At 53.9% G+C, this 14,689-nt stretch overlaps 1 protein-coding gene across 4 annotated transcripts in view; it reads right to left on the bottom strand.

Moving 5' to 3' along the window:
• The window catches only part of CTBP2 (C-terminal binding protein 2), a gene marked incomplete at its 5' end in the record, with an annotated part of 155,531 nt that overhangs the window by 46,649 nt on the left and 94,193 nt on the right, over window positions 1–14,689 (bottom strand). For all 4 annotated transcript variants that reach the window (XM_080822753.1, XM_080822756.1, XM_080822754.1 and 1 more), the window contains one exon: window positions 453–612. In XM_080822753.1, the coding sequence (XP_080678879.1) occupies window positions 453–510 (58 nt within the window). The remainder of the gene's footprint in view (window positions 1–452; window positions 613–14,689) is intronic.

Raw genomic sequence — 14,689 nt, 5'->3', positions numbered from 1 at the left:
AGATACTAGGGATGTGAACACATAACGAGGGGCAACACTGGGCTCTTCAGGAATATCTTGGAATTCATCACTGTAATATCTTAATCGGAAACAGATAAAAGTCCGGAAACCTCAGAAAGTGAAAAAAGATGGCCCTCTTACACGGTGTCCTCCATCTGCAGGGTGACCTGAGGGTGTGCGCAACAAACAGGCCGAGGGCCACTCCCTCCCCAGCTATCCTCCTATGCCCACCCCTCCCCCGGGAGCCGGGCACCCCTGCGCGCAGGTCAGGTCTGCTGACCACGCGGCCCTGGACCCAGGCGTGGGGTGCTCGGGCCGGGGCTTTCTGGCTGCAGTGGATTTTGGTCCAAACCGCACACCAGGTCCCCACGGGTCAGCGGTGGGCGGGGCGAGGGTTCCAGGGCGGGGCTACGCACCTCGGGTTACGAACCGCCAATCACGCTGGCTCTTACCTTCACAAATTCTGTCCAATCGCTGTCGCTTGACTTTGTGCTTATCCACAAGGGCCATTCTTTATCGAACTTTGCAACTCTCTGATTCAAAAGGCAAAGCGGTCCTCTAAGAACTTAGGGGAGCGCGCAGGAGTCTGCGGGCATTACAGCACTATGAACCCTGAAACAAGGAGAAAAGAATCCTTACTCTCTGGACACCCTGGGGGCAAGGACAACAGGTCATTCAGGGCTGTACTGCCACTTCCTACAAGGGCACCTGCCGGCAGCGCTCGCTCTCCTCCAACACAGGAGAAGGAGGCTGTTCGTCCGCGGTCCCGGGCTCCCACCCTCTGTCTGGGACAGGAAGGGAGCAGATGCCCAAGACGATTGTCACTTGTTCCTGCAAGCAGTAGACAGCATCTAGAGCTCTTGCTTTTCACTTCAGACTGTCCACACCAACTGCGACAACCTGAATTGTTCGTCATTTGTTCTCCAACGCCAGACACCAGCTCAGGGGCCCGCCGGGCCTGCCCTGTGCTGAGCACCGAGGGGCAGAGGCAGACGCCAGACCACCCTGGACCATCAGGGGAGCAGGTCCCAGACCCACCGGCACTGAGATACAGACACCCAGCTGGGGCAACAGGACAAGTGCCCTCCAGGCCTTCCATCAGGCAGTTTACAAAACTCACCCCCACCCCCCGCCCAGTCCCTGGAGCCACAGCTCAACATGGGGGCCCCTGACCCCACTGTAAGAGAATGGGGAAGGAAGCCACATACCACCTAACCACTTAAGCCAAGTGTGTCCATTGCCACCCTCCTGGGCCTCCTTGGCATCTCGAGGGAGCCAAAGATGGTATCACGACAGCAGGGTCCAGGCTGCTGGCCTTGAGACCGGGGAGCGGTGGCTGGGCCCAGGCCTGTCCCAGCGCACCCGCAGGCAGGAGGGGTGGCCTGTGTTTGGGTCGAGGGCTGCGGGACTCTCCAGAGGGAAAGCCACAGGCCACATGAGGAATGCAGAGCTGGGCAGCAAGTTCGTCTGTGGAGGGAGGGAGGCTGGGGGAGGGGGGTTGGAAGGCTCTGACCCTCACTTCCTGCTCACGGAACATAACAACTGAGGCCACAAGTCACCGTCTGTACCCACGATGTCCGAGCTTTTTGACTCATGGCTGTGGTCTTATTTTAACATCATGCACATGCACAGAGAAAGTTGTCCTTAGTCAACCAGCAAATGAGGGGGGGGACAGGAGACGAAAGTGAGGTTCCAGGGCTGCTAATGATGATCACGTACGGTCATCAATTATGCAAAAACGCTGGGACTTACTTTATCAAAGGTCAGAATACGGGTCTGACTAGGAGAAGACAGACTTCCTGGTAGTTAATGGCTAATTTCCCAGCAATGAGACGCACCCCAAAGATTTATGGCAATAATTACACGATTTTTTTTTTTAAGAGCTAGGGAAAAAGCACCATTTCCAATCACATAAATAATTAATGCAACATCCCAGAGATACGAAACCCTCTCCAAACCTGGGGAGTTCCCCAAACCTGCACTGGCCACACCAGACTAGGGAGGAACTGACGGTTGTCCAAAAGCAAGCAGGTCGACACCTGGGAGGTCCCTGGTGCAGATGTGACGGACACATTCTAGAAAATTCTCGTTTTGCTTTTGCCGAACTTTAGGAAAGGCAACAACACAAAGGAGCCAAGGGGGCGCCTAACTCGAGCAAACTGAAGCCAAGAGTCCCGGACAGAGAGGCACGGCAAGGCCTCTCCCGGAATGTGAGCGCTGGTGTTCCTGAGACACCCACGGGGTGGCCCTGGGCCCCAGAGCTCGGCCTGACGATTTCCATCTGCTTGGGTCCCGAGTTTTGATGGTCAAGCGGCAGTGTGGCCCCTCTCCGCCATGTCGGCGTAAAGTCAGAGCCTTGTGTTAGCCGAGGGGTGAGAGAATTAATTAGTTAATATTTGTGAAGTGCCTTAGAGATGAAAAATGACAGCATTATCATCCCAGGCAAGCCGGCTTTCACACCCTCCTCCTCCAATTCCCCAAGTGAGGCCTAATCATTCTTTTTGCTTTCCTTTGAATTTTAATTTGTATAATTAGATGGCGTCCTGAAAAATTGATAAGTAGAATCTCGATTATACAATCAAAGGAAAGATCAGGCATCGGCTTACACAAATAGTCTGCATCCTATTATTTTAAAAAAGAAAAATGGCCATGGACTCCCACGTCTGGGTATTTTTTGGGGCTGGGTGTGTGTGGGGGGGTGGCTCTGTGCCGTCCCTCTGTGGCTGGCCCCTCTGTGGGGCCCCCTCCGGCTGTGGCACCCACCCACGCAGACAGTGAATTCAGACTCACAAGGCCACCAAGCAGCGTCCGGTCAGGACCCTGTGGCAGTGACCGCCGATTCATGGAGCCTCGTCCCTTTCCCCTCAGTATCTCTTCTGAAGCAAGAAGGTATGAAATGTGACATTTTCCTCCTTGGGTCTCCCGGGGAGCAAGCTATTTATGAGGACTTAATTAGCATAACCCTCTTCCTGATGACAGGGACAGGCCCTCCTCAGAGTGACACCCTGAGCTATGGTCTCTAGCTGGTGTCCACGCGGGGACGGCCAGCACCCCGCAGCCTCCACGCCGGCCCCGGGCTCCTGGACAACTCCTGCTGCAAAAGCCACCCTCTGCCTTCACTCACAGATCAGGCCCTTTTCTGGCCTCGAACCGATCACCGCTATCATCAGTTGATGCTACTGATCCGTGTTTAACAACGAATCGAGTACACACAGAAGAGGAAAACGGGTCGGGGAGGTGTCCCACTGTCCCAAACCGTACAACTCTGAACCACGATCGTGGTGTTGTCGCAAGGGGGTTGTAAATTCTACAACCCACTTGCATAATGACCAAGGGGAAGCAGGCTCCACGTTTGTAAAAAATAGGGATGTTTTTACGTTCCTTGCCCACAGAGCCAGCTGCAGACACCGCTCCCTCCAGCTGAGGCAGGGAGGGTGACCTCAGTGGAACTCAAAAAGGGTCAGAAGGAAAGTCAGGTCTTTTCAGAAGGAGGATCCTCAATGCCAAATCTTACAGAAAAACCAGCATCGTCTTCTCCTCCAAAACGGAGATCCTAAAACTGCAGAGCAAACCACCACCAAAGGCCCTACCTGACCGTCTGTTAGCTTGAGATGAGGGGTGATCCCGGGCTGAAAGGTTTGGGGTCAGGGAATCCGGCTCATTGCAGAAGGAGAAAGATGCCTGCGTGAGAAAGATACTTAGATTCTTGTCTCCACCAGAAAGCAGCCACCAGGGTGGGATATTTGCTCCACGTGGGTTTCCAAGAGAAACTCGAGATTGAAGCAGGGCGGCAAACAGGAAAGACACCATCCTACGACCACTCGCTTGCATTATCAAACACAAAACAAACACCCCAGAGCGAGTACAGGAGAAATGGGTTGTTCCCCTCACCCAACGAGGTGTAAAATCTGGTGGACTGGTTTTACTAAATATGACCATGAAAAGCCCACCTGCCTGGACCAAAACTCCACAAGGCACAGAAACCCCGAGTCCTTGCTCATTTACGTTCATAAAGTCCCAAGTTTTAAAAATGCCCTCAGTTTCTTTATTCGAATTCCTCGTCTTCATAAACACTAGGCAGATGATAAGAAGTTACACCAAGTAACTGATGTCTTTCCAAAGGAAAAGTCTTCTGAAACCACGGCGATCACCTTCAATTCTTTTTGAGGAAATCTACGTAAACACCACGTTCATAAAGAGAGACCAAGTTGTGCGACGTGCCGACAAACTAACAGAATCACAATTAAGCAGGTGCTGCTAAACTCTGAGTAAACCCTTCGAGTCCTCAATCTATCGCACTGTTACGCCCACAAGTGGGCTACAGTTTCCACTGGAGAGGCTGAAATGATCCAGTGCAAGGAGAAAAGGCCCCCAGGGCCCCCCAGCCGCATGGGCACAACAACGGCTCCCTCCCTTCCGAGCTGGGATCCCTGAGCTGGGATCCCTAAGGGGACGACGACACCACTCCTCAGGTCTCCTTCACGCCCCCCACAAAGCTCTAGTGAGGACCACAGACCTGTTCGCCAACCTGTGAGTGACCCAGCAGGAAGGCAGGCCAGGCACCTGCCGGCGCGCACAAGGTCAACCTATTTAGTGCCTTGACACTGCCGGCCCACCGAGGCCAACTGCCCAGGAAACTCTGACTCTCCTGAGGCCCAGCAGAGTCGCTGGTCTTCACGCTACCCCCAAGGACCTGTTCCAGCATCCTCGGAAGGCCAAACTGGAACAACAGATTCCTTTCTTGGGAGACAGCTGGGGCGAAGCCTCTGAACAGGGCCTGTGGGTTTTTTTGGTATTTTTTTTTAATATGCTACAGGGTCAGGGATCACCGGGAAAAACACTGGCTTAGCCTTCGGGAAGTGGCTGACATCACAGCACAATGAAAAAGAGAATTATTAAAACTGCATTTTAAGGAAGGAAAGGATGCTTTGGGGGAAGATCCGTTGTGGGAAATAAGCTCACTGAAGGCAGTTTTGTAAATGTTTCAAAGCTACTACTGCTCCTTATTTCTTCAGGAGCTTTTAGGCGTATTTAGGGTTTTTTTTTTTTTTTTTGAAAGGGGAAACCCCCACGGTTTGGACAAGTGGCCTAGCATAAGGTGCGGAGGTGACTCCCAGTACTCCCAGTACTGATCCCGGACAGAGGTAAGCAGCAGGCCCCTTCCATAACTGAAGCCTCACTCTGGCTCCCGGACCAGACCATTTCACGAGGCTGCTCACCTTTCCCCAGGAGCTCGCGGCAGCCTGAGCCGAGGGCACCCTGGTCACACACCCTCCATCAATCCCATGGGCACCACCCTCTGATCATCAAAGTGCACGGCCAGTGTCAAGTGCCTTTAGCACAGACCCACCGCACTTCTCCCAGCACCCAGGAGCCAGGTGAGCTTCCGAAGTCAGATGCGTCTGGATCTTTAAGAAGCCAGAGTTCTTACACCGTATTATGGTAGAGCCCAAGATCAATCATTAAAACTTCTGCACCAGGACAGAAGAATGTGCTCACCCAACTGGATGAACATACAGGACCCAGCGACTACCCGCGAAGTGCAGGCCAGGTCAAAACTTGGCTGCCAAATGGGTTACCAAAGAATCAAAGGTTCCAGAACTTTCTACAGTTTGGATGTGAGGCTAAGAATTGTGGGCCTGGAATTTAAGGCTTTCCTTCTGGTCCCCCAGCAAAATATTCGCTGGGGCTCTGAGGGAGGGACAGAGACAAAGAGTGGACAGCCTGTAAGGTCACCAACCCAGAAAGCAAGTCTTCTAGCACGAAGAAGCCCAGAGCCAGGGCGTCAGTCCCGTGAGGCTAGAGGCTGCCACCAGGAAGGAGCAAATGTCAAAGCCTCCCTTGTGCTCCTCGGCCAACAGCGCCAAGTGAGCCCTTCCTGTGCCGTCTATGATTCTTAGTACATGACATTCCTTTCCCGACGTTCAATGCAAAAATTCAAGAATTCTCAATATTTTCACTTGCTAGCAACCATCACCAAGAACAGAGGACATGAACAGCACCGCTTCGCGATTTTCCTGACTGGTTGTTTTGTGTCATAATGAAAATTGAGTGTTGGTTTTCCCATGCTGAAGGAAACGAGGCTCTCCCCTGTTCGGGATTTTCACACGTTTCCAAGGCACTTCACTTACAAGTATGCAGCAAAAATTAATACATTCATTTTTATAATAAAATGGTCTTTAGAAACAAAAACCAACAACAAAAAAAGATAAAGGCAAATAAACAAATTTTCATTTAATTAAAGAAATGTAAAACACCCCCTTTTATCCATGGTGTTGAGACCAAGGAACCACGGGAACACAGATGGATGTTTCCTTCCCCCGTTTTCTGACCCTTCCCTCCTCGGGCACGACAGTCCCGACCTGGAGCGGACAAGTTTGCCTGGACAGAGTGCCGGGAGAAGCGGCCTCAAGTTCCATCGTGACCAGGTAACTCCTCTTTCGTTACCTACCAAGAGTACGAAATTACTGCAGAATGCCTACATCTGAGCGAACGGACGCGAACACTGTACAGAGGAAACATCGGGACGTCGGAAAGTTCTCCTGAAAGGCCCCTGCAGGGCCTGTGAGCAAAGGGAGGCTTTGGGGTGGCTATTCCGGGGCCCCAAAGGTCACCTGAAGGTGATGTCTGCAGCCTGTGATACGACGGTGCCCCGCGTGCCTCTGCTGTGGTCCAGGGCAGAGTAAAGGCACCGACAACCAACGGCCACTGAGGGCCGGGACCTGGAGGGCATGCAAGGCAGGAGCCACCAGGGGACGCTGTGCTGAACTTCAAAACAGTCGACAGAGGGGTGCCAGGCTGGCTCAGGGGGAGGAGCGCGTGACTCCTGATGCTGGGGTTGGGAGTTCGAGCCCCACACTGGGTGCAGAGATTACTTAAGAAATAAATTTAAAAACAATTTTTTTAAGATTTTATTTATTTGAGAGAGAGCAAGCATGAGTAGGGGGAGAGGGAGTAGGAGGCTCCCCGCCGAGCAGGACCCTGGGATCACGGCCTGAGCCCAAGGCAGATGCTGAACCGACTGAGCCATCCGGATGCCCCAATAAACCGACTTTAAAATAGTCTATGGGATGCAGGGTGGGATGGGGGAGGGACAGGGCAGAGAGGAGAGATTCAACACTTTCGAGGCAGTTTGGATCATTTGCTTATTCTAACATGAATTACATTTGTATTTCAATGCCTAATAAAGGACAATTTTATAGGAATTGGTTTGTTCGCAAACAAATTGCCAAGATCTTTAAAAAAAAAATCTTAATGTTAGATTTTGAAGACCTCTGCCTCCTCATTTCTTGCCAGTGGGAGGCCCAGAATTGTCAGCTGCCCTCCTGGAGCATCTGCCTTCCTCAGGGAACACCACTGTCTTGCTACCTCTCTGAAGAGCCCAGACTGCTTGTCTCTTGACAGCGAGCAGCCCGGAATCCATGTGTGAGGGGACGCTCTCTGCAGGCTTGGCTCTTATGCAAAGCTCCTGGGAAACCACCCATGGGGGGCGGACCTTCTCCCGGGCTAAGCATTCCCAGGAGCAGGCCTGGAGCCCAGCGATGGGGCCCTTTGGCCGGCAGAGGGCACTGCACGCCCGGCGTGGCCTTCCCAGGCCCCAGAGCCCTACGTGCGCGACGCTGGGACTCACCTTGTTCATTTCAATCCCAACTTGGACTCTATCAAGAACCTGGAGAAAATGAAACCAGACGCCTCCAGCTCCTCCTGCGCTGCTTTCAGGGTGGCGCACCGCACCTTCCCTCAATGTGCGACGTAAAACGAACACTGAAAACCACGGTGTTTTGGGGGTGCCTGGGGGGCTCAGTGGGTTGAAGCCTCTGCCTTCGGCTCAGGTCAAGGTCCCCGAGTCCTGGGATCAAGTCCCACATCCGGCTCTCTGCTCAGCGGGGAGCCTGCTTCCTCCTCTCTCTCTGCCTGTCCCTCTGCCTACCTGTGATCTCTGTCAAATTAATAAATAAAATCTTTAAAAACAACAACAACAACAAAAACCACGGATGTTTTTAGATTCAGGACCATGACCAGCTGTGGGAAAGGGAACTCAGGCACCACCGCACCCCCCGCCCCTGCCCGCCCCGCCCCGGCATCTTTGGCCTGGGCTGGCAGCTGAGATTTGCCCCTTCGGGGCTGAGTGAGCCAATGAGGTGGGTCACGGAGCAGAGGCTCCCTGATCCAGGAAGGGCACGGCCACCCTGAAGGACGGTTTTCCATGACGCCCATGCTTCTTGTTTAAGGACATGTCAATGAGGGATGAGCCACAGTGATGAAAAATAAAAGGAACTTGGCAGGGATGCCCTTTCTGACGAGGAAAGAGGAGGTGGAAACAAGAGCAAAGGCGCCTCCAGGTTCCCACCTTGAGGCTCAGCATTCCGCACACCTGGTCAGCTGTTAATTGCGCGATTCTCCTTGACCCCCAGCCTCAGTGTGACCTCAGAATACGCCAACTTTTCAGGAGACACGGACCGAGAGAGGGAGGTGAAAAAAGTGAATGTTTCTAATAACCACATTTGGGAGTGAATTCTGACCGGCGGGCAGCGGCCTGGAGGCAGGGCCTCCCCTGAACCCCTTCAGTGAGCACAGCAGAGCGCGCTGATCTTCCCAGTCTTCTCTGACCACCAGGTTCTAAGAAGCCAACACACAGACGCAGTACATCAGCTCCCTTCTCCACACTTGCGGGCACCTGGGTGGCGCAGGTTGTGGGGAGGGAGAGAGACAGAGAAGAGAGCGAGTGAGCATGCCTGGCTTCATCCACAGACGTGAAGTAGGGGTAATGCACACGCCTCCTGCAATCGGCAATCGCCACAGCTCCCCAAGACCAGCCTCCTTTCCTAGCACCATTTCAAAGCCAGCGTTGGCATGGCAACAGAATGCCAATGGGCAGCACAGAGGCTCTTGGCCTGACTTGGCAGGCCAGGTCTTTGAAGAACCCCACACTGAGATTCCAGGGTGTCCCGCCTGACCCCCAACTCCGCCTTCTCTGGGGAGCGTCCTCGGAGTCTCCTCGTCTTTGCTCTCTGCACTGGACACAAGGCATCATGTTCCCCAAACACACTGGTCCCGCACTGCCCCCTTTGGGGAGGCGACCCAACATGGTGTGGGGGCCGCCAGACAACCCAGGACGAGCAGGAGGGGGCTGCCAGGCATGGCTCACTAGGTCCGAGGCTGCCAGGAGAGCAGAATGGAGGTGCTCTGCTGGAGATGAAGTCAGCCAGCCGAGCGACGGCTGGCTGGGTCCCCTGTTCGCTTCCGAAAAGCTGGTGTCCGGAAAGGTGATCTCTAAGAACAGCTCAAGGAGTTCACTCTGAACCTGCCCACCTACCTGCCTGACCCTGACCGAGCGGGGAGCTCCAGCCCGCCCAGTCTGGTGCCGAATGGGTTACAGTAGCCAGTCGAGGACCAAACCAGACACTCCTGAGCAACCCTGCAGCCGGCCCGGCCCGGCCCAGCCCAGCCTGGGGAGAAAGCGCTCGGCGCCGGGGAAGGCCCCGTCACACGCATCAGCTCACGGCTGCTCGCATCAGAGGGGCCGGTGCTTCAGGGCACACGTTGGCGGACAGAAGTGTTTCGAGGGCCTGCGGGGTGGCCCGTCTTTTATTCTTTTTTTTTTTTTTTTAAGATTTTATTTATTTATTTGACAGAGGGAGATCACAAGTAGGCAGAGAAGCAGGCAGAGAGAGACGGGGAAGCAGGCTCCCTGCTGAGCAGAGAGCCTGATGCGGGGCTCGATCCCAGGACCCTGAGATCATGACCTGAGCCGAAAGCAGAGGCCTTAACCCACGGAGCCCCCCAGGCGCCCCCACCTTTTATTCTAATGAGGAGTCGCTTACACAAAGACAGAAGTCAGGAAAGTCCACTCAGAGCTCAGGGACAGAGTCATGGGTTTGTTTTCTGACAATGGATCTTTACAAACAACCGAAGCCCATCGCCACATTTCCCTACGAGAAAACCCACTGGCTAGCGCCAAGGAGGCATCTGTGGGCTCACAGGGTGCCCCGTCTCAGGGGGCAGGGTTCCGGAAATCAGACATCCCGAACTCCAGAAGGTCTTCTGACTGAAATGCTTTCCGCCCGGACCTTATCTTTTCAAGCTGAGTCACAAAAGGGAAAATCTTCATCTTCGAAGTCGCTATTTAACAAAATGAAATAAAACCGCAGGTCACTCACTGTTCATTTTGTCTGACACGGTTTCAATGTGGAGGATGGGGGTGGGGAGGGGAGGGTCTGTATCCATGACGGCAACCAAAGGAGGGTGGCTGGCTGGCAGTCAGATGGGGAGGACACTTACATGTCACACAGATTCATCTTTGCTGATCAAATTCGAGAAGGGAGGCCTCGAGAGAGCTCCTTCCGTTTCTCTGTAATGGGGTATTCCTGGAGTACTTTCCCGGTGTTACAACCGGGGACCTCCAGTTCTGTTCTCCGAGTCTTTGGTGGGTAAGCAATACAATTCTTACATTTATTATAGCCCAGAACGTTTCGAACGATGGCTGAAACAGCCCTTGGTGTAGAGAGGTTGCTTGAACAAGGGAAGGAGGTGGCAACATTCCCCATGAGAACGTTCCAGAGGTGTGAACCCTTGTCCTAATAAACTGGGTTCTTCACACACAGGGCTACCACGGGACAGGTCACGTGCATACAATCACCTGTTTGGACAATTACAGCTCGCCCTGTGCTACTGCCCAGAGATCTTAATTTTACAAGAAACCCTATCAAAGAACTCTTGACAAGGTGATCACCATTGAGAACTCCGTTCTGAGCTGATTTTGGGGGGCGCTGCACGCTCTGGAGCCCCAGCCAGCCAAAGAACAGGCAGAGGAAGTGAGGCTTGGAGAAGGTAGGATATCAGGACATGACGTTTTCTGTCCCTGGACCAACAAAATGTGCAAATGGCACAAGATGTCATTCTAGGGGAAGGCAGCTTCTCGAATGCCCTTCCTTGCTGCCCAAACTGCGTATCTGTGGTCTCACTGTCTGTATCAGAACACCCCAAGCTTAACACACATTTTCAGCTAGGTACCCTCGGTCACACGCAGGGTAAGTGCTGTGTTATACGGACTGAGTTATGCACTGTCACTCACAAAAATGACATTCAAGTCAGATGTCCCCGTACCTCAGAATGTGGCTTTATTTGGGGACACAGTCTTTACAGAGGTAATCAAGTTACACTAAGGTCATCAGGGTGGATCCTCATCCAATAGGGCCAGAGTCCCCCTAAGTCCCTCTGCGTCCTTCTAAGAACGGGAAATTCGGACACGGGGACTGCATATGAAGACACAGGAGGGAGAGGACCATCTACAAGCAAGACAAGAGGCCTGGAAGAGGTCCTTCCTTCCCAGCCTGCAGAAGAAACCAACCCTGCTGACGTCCTGCGCTCAGACTTTCGGTCTCCAGAGCCATGAGACCACACACTCGGCGGTTGGCACTTGGCTACAGTGGCCAGAGCAGACTGATCCACACCTACTGATGATACTGGGGATGGCTGCCCCAAGAAATCCCGTCGGACCTTGCACCAGTGACGCTCAGGGAAGCACAGGACCACCTTGGTGGGGGTCCCGTCAAGAATCCTGGCTTTGTTCACAACACCCACACCAAGTCAACCCAAGTCCAGCCGTGTGCCCGAAAACTCCAACAAATGTGGACAGGCCCAGGTGCTGGACCCTCACTGCTGCTATGCCCGCCCATCAGAATGGGCTGGGCTGGTGAAGGGTGGGGCTGCCAGCCCACCCACCCCTCCTCTGACTCCTTTAATACCCGAGCCGTCGCCTCCTGAAAGAGACCTGTGTTTTCAGAGAGGGACACAAAGAGAAAAATGCCCTAACCTTCCCTTTAAACTGTGTTCTGCTCCCCAAAGCTGAGAGTGCACTGTTTCCAACACACTGCGGTCACGGATATGGGAGTCCAACAGAAGAGATAAAAAAAAAAACAATGACACCCTTGTACAGCACCAGCACCAGATCTGTGTTACCCACAGGACATCGAATGCTCAGAGAAAGCCGCCAGAAGGCTGTCACTCCTCAGCTGCCCACGCTGACACGAGGTCTGTGATCTCCCTGCTTCTGTGAGCTCTGGGGTACATGACACCTTCCTCACATGGGCAAGGCCCACAGGCCTGGAAAACAGAAAGCCGGCGGCAGTGTTCCCTTACCCCAGATGGTTAATGCTAGAGTATGTTTCTGGGCTGCGTTCGGTGTGCACAGAGTTGACGGAGGGACCCCGGGGTCTCCACTCTGAGTCATGCTCACCCATAAATCTGGGGGCATTAAACAAGATCTATCAGGGGCTGGGCCCCACATTAAGAATGCAGCCTTCCAGGCCACCCTCGGCACGGCGCGTCCCTGGAGAAACAGGCGCTCCTGCTTTCCCGGGCTCAGAAATGGTCCACTGCAGCTCTCACTACCGCTGAGCTCTCCCAACCCGAGGAAGAGCACAGGTACGAGAAAGGCAGTCTGCACGGAGCACCAGAGCACACACCCGGCCATTCCGCACCGTGAGCGACAGATGGGAGCTCTGAGATTATCAGCAAGCCCCACCCAGAGCCCAAAGGGCAGAAAAAGGCATGGAGTGGAGCCGTGGTGTGTGAGCGCGCGCGCGCGCGCGCGCACACACACACACACACGTGTGGGCCTTGATGTTTTCTTGGAACCATGGCATTTCTGGAACATTCTGAGACTTGAGAAGTTACCAAATCCAAACTGCTGCCTTCACAGATGAAGAACGTGAGACCCAAGGACTCTGGGTCACTCCCAGCCCTTGCAGACCTGGTTTCTGCTCAGCCCCCAGGGTCCCCGACACACTCCCCGCCCAGCAGCTGTGCAGGTGCAAGAGTCTGGAAGCCCAGGAGCCAGCTTGAGCCACACAAGCCAGGCTGAAAATGTGTGTGACAGCTACACCCATTCAGCTAAACCCCCGGTCCCTGAACCACAACTAACACCCGCCCCTGCCCCCGGCCAATCTGGAGGTGTCCAGACCCCAGAGGGAATGCCCACATGCAGTTTGCCAAGGGATCCGCAAAAACAAAGACAACCCGTTTGTAAACTCAGTAGGAAAACAGAGTCCAGGTACCAGCACAACTGGCCTTTGGAGCAAGGAGCTCCCACAGTACAGCCCTGAATGGCTGGGAGGTTTGTCACTTCAGCACGGGCCAACACTCGCAGGGTGCTTAATGTGCGACAGGCACTGTTCTAGGTGCTTTTGGGCGTGAAGTCACCCAACACACATACAAGCAGCCCGCTGGCAAGTTTCACTCTGCCCAAGTCAAGAAATAATTCTGCAGTTTACACTGCAAACACACCCATCACCACCTGAGTTGTCAAACCTGCTCTGGTTAACCTCAGGCAAGTCCCCACTGTCGCAGGTGATCACCAAACCCAGGTGCTCCCCCAGCCCAGACGCTTTCAGAGGAGTGAGCCCAGAGGAAGCGCAGATCAGGGCCTGAGGGGTCAGGGCCTGGGGCTCCAGACTCACCCCCTCCAGTAACTGGCTGGTTTGTTGTTGTTTTTTTTAACATTTATTTATTTTAGAGAGCATGCACGTGTGAATGCACATGACAGAAGGGAAAGTGGGGACAGGGGTGAGAATCTCAAGCAGACTCCCTGCTGGGCGAGGAGCCCGACACAGGGCTCAACCTCAGGACCCTGAGGTCACGACCTGAGCAGAAATCAAGGGTCGGACCCGGGTGCCCCAGTAACTCGCTAGTCTCCTAGCAGCGCTTGCTGTGTGAGTGAGTTCCAGGAAAAGGCTAAAACACCAATACCACCTTCAGCCTCCAGGACAGCTCCTGTGTCTGCTCTTGGACTAGGGTGTCCGCTTCAGAAACTTTCAGGGGTTTAGGACCTCTGACATGGCCCCTCCCACCCCTGCCATGACGTCACCCACTAGGGACCCACCTCCCGGACACAGCCGTGGGCTCCCAGTGTTTGATGAGCTCCAGTCACGGCACATGTCCACGTGCAACACACAGAGATCCTGGAAGGTTCTCTCTCACGGGGACATGATGGGTCGTTTGTCGCAATCCTGGTTTGTGTGTCTCCATTAGACCTTTTCTTCAAGCCACAACTTCCCTCAGGTCACGGGGCACCGGAGGCTTCAGGCTGAGGGGGCCCGGAGTGGGCTATGATCCCCCGGCCGGGTCCAAGAAGCAGAACGGAAAGTGGCACAAAACGCAGGCGGGGTGAGCTTATTCTTAGAGGGGAACTCAGGATGGGGGTGAAAGGAATTTGAGAAACAAAACTTGGGAAAATGGCTTCACTAAAATGCAATGAGGTCAGCGAGCGGAGAGAGCCCTAATGACACTTGTAAGAAAACACATCTGTCGGTGTCGAAAGGTCGGCAGGAAGTGAGTGGGATTTACGCCGGCCTGATTGGCCAGGCCAGTGCTCCTAGAAAGAGACACACACATGGCTCGACTTAGCCCAGAGAAACAACAAAAAACCCCTTTCAATTGTCCTCTGACCAGCCCCCGCCGCCCTCTAAACCAGAGGCCAAACTCTGAGCTACGAAATCCGTCCAGGACCCTGACTGGCAATTAGCTCTTTGTTCATTCACCGACCAGCCACCGAGGCTCAACTATTCGGGGGAAATAATGTTCTTACTGTGGGTCTGGGTCGCCTCTCCCACCACAGAATCTCCAGTGCTACTTTCTGGCTGGGAACAACGTGGGGGCCCTTGAACAGCAAGCGTTTCAATAAATCCAT

The sequence above is a fragment of the Martes martes genome (genome assembly GCF_963455335.1).
Source record: "Martes martes genome assembly, chromosome: 14".
Taxonomy (NCBI): Eukaryota; Metazoa; Chordata; class Mammalia; order Carnivora; family Mustelidae; genus Martes; species Martes martes.
The sequence above is the reverse complement of the archived record's forward strand: the minus strand, read 5'-3'. Positions and strand labels throughout refer to the sequence as shown.